This window comes from Copadichromis virginalis, linkage group LG13 (genome assembly GCF_057382275.1).
Source record: "Copadichromis virginalis isolate Kocher_CV1m ecotype Utaka linkage group LG13, C_Virginalis_male_GT1.1, whole genome shotgun sequence".
Lineage (NCBI taxonomy): Eukaryota > Metazoa > Chordata > Actinopteri > Cichliformes > Cichlidae > Copadichromis > Copadichromis virginalis.
The window spans coordinates 9,439,133-9,454,545 of NC_140630.1; the positions used below are offsets into that span (position 1 = coordinate 9,439,133).

The following is a 15,413-nucleotide window of genomic DNA, read 5'->3' on the forward strand; positions in this document are numbered from 1 at the left end:
GGAAAAAGAGACTATCAAAGATCACAGTAAAAATGAAATGGTTTGAATCATTGTGCCTGGGTGTCCTTACCATGATAGATATCTTGCAGAGAACCACCTCCACAGTACTCCATGCTGATCCATAACTTATCTCTTCTGCACACACACAAAGAGAACTCTGTCTAAGTGCATGTTTACATTTACTCACAAGGTATGAGCCCTTCGCCTCCTTCGATCTATCTTACACCAGCTTGTGTTTTTCCTCTCTGACACTCATACTTTTTTCGAATAAAAATATGAGTCACTTAAATATCAATTAAATGCACTCTAATAATAACCATAAGAAAATACTGCACTCCACATCTGGCACACACACACACACACTCTCTTACCGGAGATAACTGCCAAAATAGGCAACGATGTTGGAGTGTTTACAGTCCTTCATCATTATAATCTCCTGCTGCACGACTGCAAAGTCCTCACCTTCAATAAAAACACACACAATACTATTATAGTGATCATTTAGTATGCATCTTGGCATTGTTATGACTTACAGAATAGATGGCTGGGTTTGTTTGCTATTTTCTGTTTCTGACAGACTGTTCTTGCACTTGTGTCTGAACCACTAAGAAGAGCATAAACTGAAGCAAAGCAGTTCATCAGTCCAAAATCATAAATTGTACAGTAATTAAACAAGTAAGTAAACAGTATTTCTTTATATAGGACTTTCTGCAGATTGAATTCATGACATGCTATAAAAAAACAAAACAATACATAGCATACACATTGGTAGGATATAGTTTAACAGCTGTCCTGTAATGTCTAGCAGTGTCCCCCAAACAATATTTTTTGGGCTTGATATTGTTAGTGACAAATCAGCTGTCATGAATTCAAAGTTACAGATGCACCAACTGATCAGATGGGGACTAGTTTTCAGGATTCCTAGCCTGGACTGGTAACCAGCTGCTCAACATCGTGTATGTCCAATTATGAGCCAGTTCCTTTCATGCATGTGCAAAATGTGCAAACTGACACTGGCAAATATTGCACACTCATACGGGCAGCCACACATTGTTAGTGTCTGCCTGTGGCTGTTAGCGACTTCTTCGCTGCGAGTGAGGGTGATGCAAAGTTCGCCAAACTAGATCATCAGTGAACTGGCATGAAAACTTAAATTAAGTATCGTCACAAGCCTGAAGATGATTAATTAAACTGAAGAAGAAAAACAAAGATAACAAAAGGAAAGTGGCCAAAGCTACGTGGCGTGCAGATGGAACCGCAAAGCATGTAGCTTCAATATGAGCCTCGGTATGAGCAGTGGAAGAAAAAGAGAAAAGGGTTGCTCCCCTGTTATCTGGTGAATGATGTAAGTTAAACAAGTTAAATGATGCAAGAAACGTACATTTGTGTTTTTATAGAAATCTGTTACACCTGCTTTTGTTTGGAAAGGTAAATTATGTGTACATTAACTCCTTTATTTTTTCTATTATTTACTTTCAGAGATGTTTAACAGTGAAGATCGTGTAACTTGTGCAGTTTAGGGGAACTGTAAAGTCTGATAACTGATTTAGTTATAAAAATACAATTCTGCATTGAAGAAAAGTTTATTTTTACCTTGTATTTGGTGTGATTTGAAATTTGGAATTTTCAAAAATTGGTATTAGCAAGTAAAAAACAACAAATAAAAAAAAAAAAAATACAACATCAGAAATCAGGAGGCCAAATAAAATTCCATTGCTTCTAAGATTGAACTCTAGATCTCCTGGCTTGATCTCCTCTCTCTAAGGAGGGAGAGAGAGTTGCACCTTTGTTGCTAGGTGGTTATAAAAAGCCTCTAAGTCTAGCCTCACTGTCGCTTGGGCAGTAAAAGTAAAGTAAAGTAAAGTAAAGTGAACTAAAGTGTCATCATCGCTACTTAAAGAGGGAGGGTCGACTCAAGCAAAAGCACAGATGACATCTATTACCACAAAAAAAGAAAGAAAGAATATTTTAATGTCAAAAATGACAAAAACTCACTATCTACCCAAAGAAAGGGCATCTGAACAGCTGACTATTTGGATTATTCAAATATTTTACTTACTAAATGAAATGCCCGATTTAAACAAGAAAAAGACAAGGAAATTAACCTGTATGAGGGAAAGGACATAGTTAAGGGGGGGGGAAAGCACAAGTATCAGTGAGTGCTGGGTAAGAGGGCATAGTATGGAAAAGAGGTTTGTAATGAAGAACTTCACAGACTAAAATAACAATCTGTTGGTGAATCCTTAGAGAAAACATAGAAAGGAAAATGACTTACGAGCGAAAGAGAGATATATACGCACACTAAATACAAACTGGACAGCAACAAAAAGGGGCAGAAAAGGGAATAGACAAAGATGAAGAGCAAGATATAGGAATGGAAAGACAAGGAGTAAGATAAAGCAAAAATAGGGGATATAAAGGAATAGACACGAAGATAAGAACTATTATTTAGCAAGAAAAAGTGGGGTAAAGGATTTGAAAGAGAGCATAAGTAGGACAACACCTAATGATGCTCCAGGTGACTAACTCGTCATTTAAACGAGAGAAAAAAAGAAAGTATGCTATTTGATTAAATCTGGGACTCTCCACCATTTGACCCTAGAACTGAAGAAGCTTCTCGGATGAGAGGTGAAACGTCTTCAAGCAACTTAAAGAAGTCCAGACGCTTTTCTTTCCAAGCTCCTTAGACTACGATGACCTGGATGACTGAGAACCTTCACAGACATATACTATTTGTCTTTTTCTGTCTTTTTAAAAAAAGAAAAGAAAAAAAAGACAGAAATGCAGAGGGTGTCCTAACATTTCTGAACCAGTACGTGTCATTGTACGTTTAATAATATAATAATAACATGTTTAACCAACTGGTATTTCCGGTGCCAACTAGCAAGGGTGTCAAGTTTTAAACGTCTAGTCAGCTGGTTGCGCACATCCCTAGATTCAGCAAGAAAATAAAGTAGAAAGAGGAATTCAAAAACATGAGGAGTAGGATACAGCGAGAAAAAAAGAAGGGAGATAAAGTAAGAGAGACAAAGATGAGGTAACTCACCGGGTTCCAGTTTGATGACTTTGATAGCAGCCAGCTCTCCTGTGTTTACATTACGAGCCTAAAGTATGACAAGAAGGAACGTGAGTCATTGTAGGCTTGAACATGAACAGCAGTCATTAAGCAAAGTTGTTTAAGCAACATCAAGGTACAACGTGACAGAACTGGAGAGCAGATAGAGAGAAACCCTGTTTTCACTGCACTTCAGAGCACAAGAAAGACAAAACTGTAATGTTCATTAGATGAGTTTCAATCAGCTGAGAGGAAGCTGATAGAAACACCGAATCCACAAAAATGCCACCATCAAATATTGACGGTAAATATAATTGGTGCCTTTTTGTCATGAGTGGTTGTGTCGTACTTTTCAAAATCAGTTGTTTGTAGCCAGTATAGCAAATAAAAAATGTTCTGACATAACTCATTCGCAACCCTTTAAACCACAAACAGGATGGGGGAGGAATGTGTGGACTTGTTTTTCCTAAATTCCTGAAAAGCTGGCATAAGTCAGAAAAGAGGGGAACGACAGTACAGAGGCAGATTTTCTATAAATAGCAGACTGTTGTTTACATTTAGCAGGAGTGCTGATGGGGTCAGAGAGGAATTACATATGAAATATACATGAGGAAAAAGATTCTTTTTCTTTTGGGTGAGGCATGAATTGCGTGCTTCACTCAGGGCAAGAAAATGCCCAGTGGCCTGTGTGACATAGAAGCAGCACTGTATGTGTGAGAGAATGGGGAAAAGAGTCCAGCACATTCCACATGGGAAGGAAAAATGAGCTTCAATACTATGAACAACCTAGGAGTATGGTGACATTGATCTAATACATCGGCTTTTGGAATATTATTGAGTCTTAATGCTTGGTGGGGGGACATCACCATCAACATGACATCAACATCTCCGTTCATTCTGATTCTTGACACAAGTTCATATTAATTTAACATTAGGGCGACATGCATTTACATTCCCTAGTACACAAAATAATGACACAAGCACAAACATAGGGCGAGAGCAGGGTGACAGCCTCCCAGAATGATTTAGTACCTTTAAGACAAAAAAAAAAAAAAAAAAAGGAAACGGGAGCTACTTAAGTAGTATGTAAGTCGTTTGGCTTCAAACAGACCTTCAACATAAAACAGTGCTGCGCAAAATATGCAAGAAAAAAAAAAAAAAAAAAAAGCTTAAGGGTGGAAACATCGAACTTGTTTCAGTACTTGAGCAAAAACACAGTGTAGAGTACATCCACGCTATGGATGCGAGGATGTGATATGAGCAGCTGTTGATGTGAGGCCCAAACGTAAGCTCGCTATACGAGTTCATATGATGCCAATCCAAACCCCGGAAACAGCTGGTTAAAAGCTCAACCCAGGATGCAAAATCTCAAATAGCAAATATTTTTTAATTTAAATGGATTATGAGACAATATTATGCAAGATCCTGAAGAGCTACAACGTAAGTTACTTTATTCATTGTTAAACTAAATTTATAAGCAGTTATGATATGCTTTTACTTACATTTCCAGATTTGTGTTCACATTTGACTTATGCTGTAGTACTGATATTGCACTATAATGGTGCTGCTGGCACTCTGTGGCCACAGATTCGCACTTTGAATCGGGCAGTCTGTCATCACTGACAGCAGCTCGTTGGAAAAATGATGATAAATGTCCTTCATTTGTTTGCACTAATAAATGATGCTCCCTGCACGCTGCAATCACAGATAAAACATTATTAAGTATGTTTTTCTCTTTATTGTCCTAAATGGTCACTTTGCGGGGAAGCTAGCCTATATAGGAGAGTAAAATAAGTGTACATTTTAACATAAAAAGACTATAAAATTAAAAACCCTTTAAAAATAAAAATAAAATAAGTATCAAAATGAGAATAATTTAAAATGCAATGTTCTTTTTACTGGCTGTGATATCACAGCAGGTATTGTTTTACCATGGCAGTCCATCTGTCTGTGGCAAAACAAGATCTTGAGGACACCTACACAAGAACTACCACAAAGGCAGAGTACAGCCAGACAGAAACATAAGGGAGGGACTCGCCACTTAAAAAAAAAAAAAAAAATTCTGAAATTCTGACACATGACCCGACCATACTAGCAAAAGCCAACACACACACGATGATTTAAACAACCAAACTATGAAGTTGCAATTGTGTTGTTGCACTGACACAAGTACCTGTGTAGCAGAATAAATTAGTGCTGCCACAACCGCTCGGATGCTTTACTAAGAAGAACGCCAAAAGGTCAAGACTTGTTAGGCAGGAATCTGGAACATCAAGACTCAGTCACAAAACTTTACAGGTGTGTAGCTGCACTATAATGAAACCACAAGGGTGTGTCCCCAGAATTCATTGGCACTGCACTTGGTTTAATTCCATCACCACCAGGATACTGTGTGTCAGATGCTGTGAAGCATAAGGTGCTGACAGAACTGAGCAGTGAAAACAAAACAAAGTGGCACAAACAATGACTCAAACTTTACCGAGATCACTTCAGTAGTGTGCACTGTGGTCACACAATAGTGATGGCAAAATAAATTTAAGGGGTAACCACAGGAAAAAACAATGTTAATGCCAAAACACAGACACGTGAATTTTATTTTTATCCAACTATAGGATTTAAAAAAAATAAAAAATTCAAGTGAAGGAGGGGAACCAAGACCGATCCACATCAAAACAAAGCGGGGGGAGGGTGGGAGAGACAAAGAGAAGCAAAGAGAGGAGGAGATGGATGCAGAGTGGAGAGCAGAGACAGAGCGTCTTCAGACAGACCAGAGATGACTCATGGTCGCTCGGTGCCTCTGTTGGTGGCAAAAACACGGCCACACTCAATTTTAGAGGCTTGCTGCTGGGACTGACTGATGGGTATTCCATCTTTCTGCAGCCAAGGGCCTGAAGGTTTGATCATTTGTTTAAAAACCAAAGTTTAGGCAGGAACATTAGTAAAAACCTCTTTCTTCCTGAAATATTACAGTGGCCACAACACAGAAGCACACTGTGGTTCTAAATTTTACAAAGTAAAAGAAGTCAGTGTTGGAATAAAACATCTAACAAATTCTCATAAAAGCATACACATAGTTTTGGTGGCAGACTGTGGCTCAAGCGGTTTCCCCCTCCTTTCATGATTCAGGGTATCAGCTGCTCAGTTCAGCTCTTTTCATAATGAATAATTGTATTTATTCAGTGAGTGGGGTAAGTCAAGGGTGGAGGCAGGCCTGTTCATCACCCGGACATTTTTTTTTGCTTTGGGCATTGCTGTTGTAATACAAAAAGAATGTGGTGTAGCACTGTCTTGCTGAAATAGGCAAGACATTCCCTTGTAATTATGTAGCCTGAATTGCAAGAAATGTTGCTCCAATATCTGTATACAGATACAGTGTTGCAGTTGTGCTAAACCGATGTGCCACACTAACACACACACAATGATTTTAGAACTTTACTCAATCTATCCTAAATGATCTTCAGCCCAGACAGGCATCTCCAGATCTTGGTTAAATGTCTACATGTCTCTTTCCTGTAAACTGTGCTGTATGGTACTGTATGGTACAGTTTAACCTTGCATAACCTTCCATATTAGCACTTCAGATCCCCATCCCCTCCTGTCTCCGTAAACTTGTTGCAGTTATGATCTTATACCCAGTTACCATCTCATCTTCACTTTGTCTAATTTCTTCGAACTTTGAGGGTGAAAAAATGTCCATTAAAAACTAACACACTTCCATGTAAGAGTGATCCAGTATAATCAGCTCCTTCTGCTAAAGGCCACTGAGCAGCTCCACTGCAAAAGCGCTGGAGTTAATGCCTGGCCCGGGGCAACAATTACAATAGTAGTTAGCCATTTACTTCCTTTGACAAGATTTCTCCAAGCGATTTCAGCTGTCCTTCCAATTACCACCACGCTTCACTGAACTTTAAGATAACCAGTGCATTAAGTAATGTCAAGTTCATGACTTAAGAGTTTCTGCTTTTAGTTTGCTCATTAACATTAATTACTCAACTTACATCTTAATTCTCCCTTAAGATTGTTACTTTTTTAAAAGACAAACATGATCTTTTCCTCTGCTGGTTAAGCGATGAAGCTTGAACCATTTTAAACATACTGGAAAAACATAAAAAGCTTACACAATTTTTAAACAATTACTCTTGGATTTAACTTTACCAACTTGCTGATTAGTCTGCAAGTTAAGTTTATAAAGATGGTGTTCCATAAGTAACATATTTTGGCTCCATAGCTTGTTTACTCAAAGTTTAGTCCAATTCACGACGTCATTGAGCCATTACAAACACATGGCCCCAGGCGGCGGGGACAGGTGAGGTGAAAGCCAAATGCAGTTGAGTGCGCTTAATTTGTACACCTGTTTTTTAACGAAATACCCACTCATTCAAGTAGAACACCCATAAGCGCTGAGACACACAAAAAGAATCACCCAGAACTTCAAGTCCACTTCAACCGTTCTTTCTTTTTAAGCACTCAAAGTTGTACCATGTATGCATGCTGCAAATTATCAGTATAATTCACATCACTGGCATCAACATTTAGTGTCAGCCTGTGAAGTTGCATACCACGCACCTCACACACCGCTGTAAGTCCGACCCACCCAAACGTCTGCATAAATATGTGCACTATGTGTATGCAGCAACAGTGTTAGTGGAGTAATAGAAAAAGTACATTTATTCATAACACAAGCAACGATCGTCAAAACAGACATAAAAATTCCTTCCAGGAGTTTGGCATTTAGCCCGAGCCAGGGTTAAGAACTCAATATCATCACATCTTGAAATAGGATTTGATGCTTTTGCTATTACGGTGCCAGGAGTTACTGAACAACTTCAGCAAAAGCGCTGTACTCTGGCACAAGTATAATCAACAAGATGATCCAAACAACACAGAGATCTAAGGCCTTCCTAGTCCTTAGTAAAGAGGGGCCTATAAATTTAAGTGACATATTACTGCTGAAGAGCGTAAAATTACCCCTGCTGTATTTAAAACAATTGGTGTAGGTGGCAGTCAGCACAAATAGAACCCAATCCAAACAGACATTTCCGTTAAAGATGAGGCAAATTCACAGAGTCCATTGCATCTGAAAACTTGAGCTTGTTGCCAGGAATACAGGAATCTGTATTACTCCTCAAGCCATCAAAAAGGCATTTAACCAAGTGTGGTAAAATAGCGCTTTGTGTTTCTTTCTGTGTCATAGTTAAGCAAAGAGACTAGGAGCCACATATTTGGAAGTCCAATGTAATAACTAGCTCTCTTTATTTTCATTGTGGCCTTTCATTAGCTTTAATGTTGCCCTGATTTAATTTAAGCATTTAAAGTGCCAAGTAGGGCTGTTCTATATAACGATATATATCGGATGGCGATAAAAAAAAAACGTCTATCGTTTCATTTTACGCTATCGTTTGTTTCGTGGTGTCGCAAAATAAACTGTTTACGGCAATATTTTTTCATCCTTTTGATGGTCACTGTAGTGGCTATATTAATTTCTTAAAGTTCTCTCTTTCTCTTATATGTAATATAACCACACTACCTACGGACAAGCGCCTGTTTTTATGCGTTGTGATTAGCAACAACGACGGTAACAGCATCGCGTGTCCGCTTGTTTATGTTCCACATAAACCTTTCACAATAAAGCTCAAGATCCTGTTGAGACTTTTCAAAATAAACTGAATCACGTGAAAGAGCAGATGATGAGAATTTAAAAAAGAGCCGCCAGGTACTAAAAAATAAACCTTAGACTCAAACTTTAGAACAGGCTTTTCTACTCAAAGAAAACGGCGGCCTTTACAACTTATGTCTAAAAATGTATGTTTCATGCATCGGTTAAAACACTGGAGTCCAGCTACATGACGCGCAGCTGGAAACACTTCCCGCAAAACGAGCTGCCCGAGATTCACATAATTTACAGAAAATGTTACATTTTTGTGATTTATATCGTTATCGGGACGACAGAATTCTTATATCTGGATATGAGATTATGGGTCATATTGCACAGCCCTAGTGCCAAGTATTTGAAATGACAAAAATAATACAAACCATAAAAGCTGCATCACAAAACATGCAACACAAGAGTCAAATCAAGTAAGAAACAACTTCAAAAAGTAACAGTAGCAGCTCCTTTAATTCAAAAGAGCAAAACTTGCTGAGTGGAAGTTTTCCAGTTCAAATGCAGCAAATATGCTGCTTTACAAGGGAAGGCCCACAGACTTCCTCACATCACACCATAACGTCTTTTGTGCTCAACTGGAGTCACACCACTCACTGTGTGGATTGTGCAAACCAACAGCTAATCCTGGCAGACTCTTTTTATTACTCATTTAGGATTAAATAAAATGATCGACTCCAGCCTACAGGATTGTGCATGGACCTGTATTAACCTGATTAAGCTGAACTTTAAATAACTGGTTACACCCTCGTTCAAGATATTGTGTACCAGAGTGGGCTGCTGATTTGTTTACATAGTTAAAATGCTTTGAACAGGAGACTGACATGTCAATTTTGACAGTCTATACAGAGCAAGGATTACAAAGTGTTGCACAAGAGCTCTGAATTCATCTGTTAAACAAAGCATTTTAATTTTGCACTCCCTAAAAGAAAGGCAATTATGTCTACGCTGAAAATCTTTGATCACACACTAATCCCAGGAATACACTGTCGTCCTGTACCTCGGATGAGGCTGACAGAGCTGATCGCACCCACTGAAGATAATGGTTCTGCCTCCACCTGACAAACTACTGTATGTTTCTGACGCACCCTAGAAGTATCTCTCCATGTTGTAAAGCTAATAACACTTTCTTACTCCATTTTTGTCAACTACATATAGGAAAAGATGCTGACAGGAAGATAGAAAATCCAGTCCAATTTCAAAATAAAAGACCCTGTACCAACTAAATGATCTGACTTACGCTGTGCAAGGAAGTGAACAAAACTGTCAGAAACGCAGTGTTTTTTGGTTTTAATGTGATCCCTGCTTGACTGCAGGCAACAAACTTTTAACATTAGCATTTTTCAGCAGCATTAAGGCCAGGATTAACACCTACTGACACCTCATGGATGCTTAGCTGCCATGCCACAGTACTCTTGCAACATAATGGCAGTGCTGGCTTACCACGACAATTTGACTGGTATGTGGATGCCTTCACAGAGCCACATTTACACCTTTAAAATTTGACATCACTCAGACCCTCGCATATATGCAGAAGCAGAAAGTATCACATCTGTATTATACCTACTGTAACAGGAAACCAAACTACAGTATCTACCACGCTGCATGACAGCACAGTCACAGTGTTGTTATTACCAGTTCCTTGCCACTGCACTGCATTATTAATTACCCTGTAAACATGCAAGTTATCGGTACTTCGCAGCACTAGTGGCGCAGAGACAAAATCCTGCAGAGTAGATTAACAGGATAGCAACTAAAATTTTCAACGTACTTCACAAACCATGCATTGCTTGAAAGTATGTACTCTGAAGTCTTTATACTCCACCACAGTGAGAAAACAACTGAAGGAACAAGGACAAAAACAGGATGGTTGTGGACCAGCAGCTTCAATTGTGACTCTACAGCCATCTGTGCTTGCGTGACTATGCAGGTGATGATACATTCATCTTATTCTGTGTGTATGTGTTGCACTGGGGCTCACCGCTCCACCGTCTTCCTCTGTTAGACTGCTGTGAAACAATAGGACATGAACACACACACATGGAGGAAGCGAAGATTCCTGCATTCCTATACTACGGAGACTCAACTGTGCCACACACACAAGTTCAGGGCAGGGGAACTATTACTGTCACATTTATAACCAATATGGATATCATTCTTTCCATTCTTTCAAAAAAGTAAGTGAATGTGCAAAGAAAGCCACGTAATACAGCTTCAACTGTGGATGACGGGACGAAAGGCTTGTATTACTTTTATGACCAGCCTGTTCTCATTCCCTGGGAGCCAAATACTGCTTTTTCGTCAAAGCCACTGGTGTGTCGCAGATACACACTCGCCTTTGGTGTCTCCATCTTCACACATTGGATGATGGCAGTAGTGAGACGGGCCCTATCACTCCCAACACATTGTGTATGGATGCCTGTAAAGCAGTGGTCCCCAACCCCCGGGCCATGGACCGGTCGTTTGGTACCAGGCCACGAGAATTGAGAATTGAGGCTCGGGTGTGAAAATTATGGTTTTTGGTGTTTTTAAATCAGCTTTTATTGTTATTTTTTTATCGTTTTTATCGTTAACTCGGTTTCCCTGGGACATTTCCCGTGTGTTATGAATACATCTTATTTTTTTGGTACCGGTACTGGTTTTATTTTGTTGTATTTATCCGCGACACCTTAAAGGCCGTGAAAATATTGTGGGACATAAACCAGTCCATGGCGCAAAAAAGGTTGGGGGCCGCTGCTGTAAAGGATCCCTTGATATCACATTTGAATGTTTTGGTTAAGTATCATTTTCTAATGCACAGAATGAAGAAGCACAAGCTTTCCTGGTTAAATCAAGGGAAGTAAAAACCAGACAAAGCAAAACATAAACCTCAAAAAAGGACTCGAACCACACCGCAGTCTTCTTTCTGACAACTGCGTGACTTCCTCCAGCGCCAGTTTTCCAACATCCTAATGCAGAGTTTCAAGTTAAGGCCATTTTAAAACGCAAATTCTCCCCACAATACATTTAAAAAACGTTCTGCTTTTCTCAGTGTCAATAACCAGACACAAATAACTATGTCGACTCTGGCATATGCAGATGTCCATGCTAGTAAACGGACTCAAAATCAGTTTAAAAAAAGGTAAACAGCCATAATACCATTGCTAACCTCTTACATGATATCTAATATTTTGCAGATTCTTGAAGTGTTTCGTGAGAACACAACAATCTCAAATTCTCAAACAAAGAAGAGCTGATACTTGCATTTATTGAAGCAGTATAAATGATAAAGTGGAACTTAAAAAGAAGAGTGTAGTCGCTCCACCGCTCGCCCAGAATTAAGTGGCAAATCAATAAAAATGGTAGTGAGAGAAAGCTCGGTTTGTCAATGTCATTTTTTTTTCTGTTGGCTTATCTTTGACTCACCAACAAGACTGGCAAACATAAGTGTGCTGCGTGCAGTTTACTGCTATCATGTTCCGGCAATTCTTAACATGAAAGTTGACACTGAATATACCTTTTGTTTTCAAAAGGCAGTGTAATCCACGAAGGTGAGAAGGAGCTTAATATGTGAATCAGACAAAACTGTCACCTCTAATACAAGAGGAGTAGGAAGGCTGTTTTCCAGTAACGATACGTGGAGGATTTGCGTTCAGGAATACCAATCCTGTGTCTAGTTTCTGTTATTTATTTCTGGGGAAATAATGTGGTGTTAAATGCGGATAAACTGACCACCATTAAATACTCACTTGTCCCAACTTACTACACAGCCCCAGGGTTGTGCCACAACCCTTATGTCTACCTTACGTCACCTTACTTTGAAGGTAAACATTTTAATCATATGACACAGAGACTTGTAGTTCTACTGACTGTTCACCATTTTAAGGTATTTTCCTCCATCCTTACCTGGGTTTTGGGAGAAACACCTGAACCCTTGGTGCTTATTTGACCTGAAATGGCTCGCTTTACATATATTACTAACTACCATGGTGGTGGTTTCACAAAATACGGGTTCCCCTCTTTGTAAAATTTGAGCCACAAATTCACCCTGAAAACTCTCTTTTGTGAGGCTCAGATTTGTGATCTTTTACACAGAAGGCCTGTCTCAACATCAGCCAATGCTCCTCCTACAGTTTCTAACAGATACACAAAGAGTGGCAGGTCCACAAACAGAGGAGAAAACAAGCTAGCAGAGTTCATGCTTTATTTCCTGCTCAAACATTCCTGTCCAAGCCACACTTTTTCACACAGTGGTAGAACCAAATATAGGCATCGGTGAGGTTTACCATGTCCCTTGGTGCTTAGAAGCACATCCAGAGGTTTCAGGTCTTTCAGTAAATTCCTGCTGAAACAATGAAATAGACATTTAGCTACATAATGATCATAGTTCCTGCAGTATAGCATCCTTATCAACATATTAATCTGCTTCCAGTGAGAAATTACAACTTAACTCATAATTCTGCCATATTTAAGTTGTGTAGTTGTGTGATTTTTGTCCTTTATAACTGTTTTTCAAGTTACTTTGGTGCACATTAATCAGCTATGTGCCGCTTGTTCCAGGCCTGGAAGGGGAATCAAGTCTGAGATGCCAACCTACCTATCTACAACAAGGCAAGATACTGAACTTAAATTAGAAACAAAAAAGATTAGGAGCAGCAGAGGGTGGGCGGGTATGAGGGGCACTTGTGAAAACGCACACAAAATAAATAAGGATATAATATGCATATGATGGACTATTTAGGATTGAAATTAACAGACTGTGCGTGTTCAAAAAGACTGGAAACATTTAATATCTCTAGTCTTTAGGATTCCTGTAATTACCACAAAGACCCTGGAGGTTAACCAAACATCATCAAGTCCTATTACCGTGTTTAATGAATCTCCCGTCTACAAAAAGCCTCCCTCACACAGCAGTTAAATTCCACAACAGAGTGACTATTACACAAACAAATACATAACTGAGGGTATAGATGGTTAACTTTTGTAACCTTACTGATTTGCTACAGAGGGCAGATCAAACGGGTGAGACTGATAGGTTTACTTTTTTATGTCCATGGTTCTTAGTTTTAGAGTTACAGTATCCTGTCCTACATATTCTCATTGGTTTTCATGTACTGCAGCATTATTTGGGGATACTTTGTCATATTTTGTATCATTTCCCATGATACATGACCAGCTTGTTGTGTTTCTGTTGTGGTACGTGGCTATTACTGCTGTTGTTTTGTGTTACATATAACGAACAATAACACAGTCGTTGAGACTATGATGGAGTTGCACAGCATTCAGGAACTTCCTTACAGTTTGGATTACAGGCTTTGGGTTCCCAGCACTGGGCCTCGGTAAAGTGTGGAGCCCAGTGACTAAGAGGCCAACTGTATTACACAGCCTACATAAAAATGAGCACCACAGTTCTTTAAAAATGACCCGACGAGTGCCTACTGACGTTAAAGTGTGAAAAACAACAATATGAAGTGGTTATTTCACGGTTGTTGTTGTTGTTGTTGTAGCTTGGTCAGATCTGAGCGCTTTAGCCAAAGGAAAGGCAGCTGTCAGTCTCTGTCCGGGATACGCGGACAGGTTTAACATGTTTTGCGAAGCCTCTACGATACTACAAACAGCCAGTAAACTATCAGGTAGTCTCTTTTTTAGTGTGTGTTCGTGTAAGGGTAACAAACCACTGCATGTTCACTACTTGCGACAGTTTTCTCATGTAGCATCAAGACGTCCCAGCTAGCTTCTTGATGCTATCAAGTTAGTAGTCCGTTGTCGGACAGCTAAGCTACTGCAGGTCTATTACCGGACAAGCATCAACCACTCCTACTTCTTTAACATTAACTGCTGTTATTCACAACGCAATTTAGACCACAGCCACAGTCCAGCGAGTACAAACAAGCACGTCGACGTAGCACAATTTGTGCAACAACTCACTTACACGGAGGTAAATATGATCGGTGCTCAACAAACCAAGAATTAACGTTGGGTTTACATTAAACGTTAACTAAGTCTTAACCCAGGCATGTTAGCAGCCAGAAAACATTAACATAATGGTAACCCGGATCTCTAAACAAGCATGGATAAAAAGGCCAAGACAATAACAACCATAAACACAAGCGAAGTCAAACAGTTGCTGTGTGTCCGACAATGGAATTATAACATGAGTAGCACAGTAATTACTGTACCAACAAGCATCAAAACAAAAACCTTCTGGTAACAGCATATTAGAAACAGCCCACTTATGGCTATAGAAACGATTCGTTACTGTTATAACACCACTGTAGGACCACAAGACTGTAAATACGCTGGTGGTGTTTAACTACTCTGTGTCCGAAAATGGAACTATGTGATTGCGCACTGCAGTTTTACCTTGTACACATCTCCGTATGTGCCGCTTCCTATCCTCTGGATCAGCTCGAAATCCTCCTGTGGATTCCGCCGGGACAGGTCGACACTGGAGTTCATCATTTCCACTGCCGATTACGGCGCCGATCGCGCACGGTTTACGAACCCCAACAATGTACGAAAACAGATATTTAAAGAAAAACATACGGCGTCAGAAAATCCCAGCCTGAATCCAATGTAGCTCCAACATGGCTTCCACTGCGCATTGGGCATGCGCAATGGACATCATGGCGTACCCTCTCCATGGTGTCTGATGGGGGAGACGTGTGTTGTTAAATTTTAATGCGTTTGGAAACGGATTTCGTAGTTGAATATGGT

General features: G+C 39.6%; 1 protein-coding gene across 4 annotated transcripts in view; it reads right to left on the reverse strand.

Moving 5' to 3' along the window:
* The window catches only part of LOC146695215 (mitogen-activated protein kinase kinase kinase kinase 3-like), a 49,088-nt gene extending 33,773 nt beyond the window's left edge, over positions 1-15,315 (reverse strand). For all 4 annotated transcript variants that reach the window (XM_085477168.1, XM_085477167.1, XM_085477166.1 and 1 more), the window contains exons 1-4: positions 15,060-15,315; positions 3,047-3,104; positions 372-462; positions 71-135 (exon numbers count right to left, since the gene is read on the reverse strand). In XM_085477168.1, the coding sequence (XP_085333294.1) occupies positions 71-135; positions 372-462; positions 3,047-3,104; positions 15,060-15,158 (313 nt within the window). In that variant the 5' untranslated portion in view covers positions 15,159-15,315. The remainder of the gene's footprint in view (positions 1-70; positions 136-371; positions 463-3,046; positions 3,105-15,059) is intronic.
* Positions 15,316-15,413: the final 98 nt, after the last annotated feature.